The sequence below is a fragment of the Apteryx rowi genome, unplaced genomic scaffold, assembly GCF_003343035.1.
Source record: "Apteryx rowi isolate R43461 unplaced genomic scaffold, aptRow1 scaffold_279, whole genome shotgun sequence".
Lineage (NCBI taxonomy): Eukaryota > Metazoa > Chordata > Aves > Apterygiformes > Apterygidae > Apteryx > Apteryx rowi.
Window position 1 is genome coordinate 312,091 of NW_020449185.1, and position 1,609 is coordinate 313,699.

The following is a 1,609-nucleotide window of genomic DNA, read 5'->3' on the forward strand; positions in this document are numbered from 1 at the left end:
AACTCTCCTTGTCATCTGGGAGTTTCCGAATGGCTGGCAGATACCATGGGGGCCTTGGCGTCTCTCCGCGCCACTCCCGCACGGACGGAGCAGGGCAGACAGGAAGGAGGAGCTACCAGCAGCTCACGTCCTTGTGCTGCACACCTTCGCTTGCTGCTGAGGTGGCCTGYGCAAGCCGGCCGCGCTGAGCGCCTCGAGGCAAAAACAGCCAGCGCAGGCACGAGGGCTGCGGGACCGACTGGGGTGATAAGCCCTGGCTGCCAGGCATGGGGTCCAGCCGCCGGGACGTGCTGTCCTTTATTCTGCCCTGGGGGAACGATGGGGCTGCTTACTGTCATTGCAGCTTGAACTTTCCGCTCTGAAGACTCCCTACACGTTATGGGGTAAAGCCCAGGTGAGGCAGGACCCACGGCCCTCGCCTGCCAGAGCGGGGACAACCGCGGCTTCCGCCCAGGGCGCGCTGGCTCCCGAGCAGGCCGYGAAGGACACGGTGGCCACCGCTTCCCGGGGCTCCGGGCCAAGAGCCTCACGGGGCGACAGCCTCTCCGGAGGCTGCGCGCTCAGCAGAGGGAGACGTGATGCTGGGCCACCTTTCCGGGCGGCGGCGGCGACGACACGCTCGGGCCCGGTCTGGCTGGCAAGGCAGGCGGCCGTCGCGCCTTCCCTCGGCCCAGCCGTCGTCTGAGAGCTTTGCTCCTTCAGCCGAGCGACGGCAGGCGAAACTGCAGGGCGCCTCGCGCACCGCACCGCGGTGCAAAGCCGAGGCTGCCCTGGCTGCAGGGAGCCGTCCCGCACGCTGGCTCGGCAGGGCTGCGCGCCACTGAGGCAGCGCCCGGCCCGGCCCTGCCTGGCCCGGCCCAGCGGCACCGGGCGCGCTGGGGGGGCGGGCCCAGCCCCCGTGGAGGCCGCGAGGGCCGGAGCAGCCAAGTCCTGCGCGCAGCGGGGCCACGCTCGGGACGCTCTAGCCGCCCTCGGCCGCCGAATCGAACGGGGCGGCTGGCTGGGCCCACAATGCTTTGCGGCAGCAAGGCGCCCCACCCCCCTCCTGCCGCTCAACCACCCTTGCTTTGCCCCTCAGCTCGGCCTCGCCCCGCGGTCCCATAGCTTCTTCGCTATTGGCCAGCAGGTCTGCTACTTCTACCCTCTCCCCTGCGATTGGCTCTCTTCCGCTTGTCAGTGGAGGGCCCGCCTTCCCCGGGGTGGTTTTGTGATTCTATTGGGTAGCTTAGCGAGAGGCCCGCCGCAGCACGCGCTGGTTGGCTCTGCGGGCTGCCCATCGGCGCAGTAACCAGGCAGCGGGTTCGGGTGCGCCTGTCTCCACGTCAGTGAGAACCGTGCGGAGCCGGTTTCGCTTGCCTGTGCCCGGGAGGATCCCGCGCTCTGCGGCCTCGCCCGGAGCCGCCGCCGCCTCCCGCCGCCGTCGGGAGGGAGGGAGGGAGAGAGAGAGGTCGCGGCGCCGCCCCGCCCGACCGATGTGTGAAGCGGCCGCCGCCGCGGGGAGCAGGCGCCGCCATTTTGGATGCGGGGGTCAGTGCCGGGCGGCGAGCGCCTGTCGCGATAGTGTCGCGACGCGGGGGCGGGGGTTGGGGGCGTGAGGCCGCGGCGGGGG

General features: G+C 71.3%; 1 protein-coding gene across 2 annotated transcripts in view; it reads left to right on the forward strand.

The window, feature by feature from the left end:
- Window positions 1-1,302: 1,302 nt before the first annotated feature.
- GBF1 (golgi brefeldin A resistant guanine nucleotide exchange factor 1) overlaps window positions 1,303-1,609 on the forward strand; it is a 115,736-nt gene continuing 115,429 nt past the window's right edge. For both annotated transcript variants that reach the window (XM_026068713.1, XM_026068714.1), the window contains exon 1: window positions 1,303-1,527. In XM_026068713.1, coding sequence (XP_025924498.1) covers window positions 1,520-1,527 — 8 coding nt within the window. In that variant the 5' untranslated portion in view covers window positions 1,303-1,519. The remainder of the gene's footprint in view (window positions 1,528-1,609) is intronic.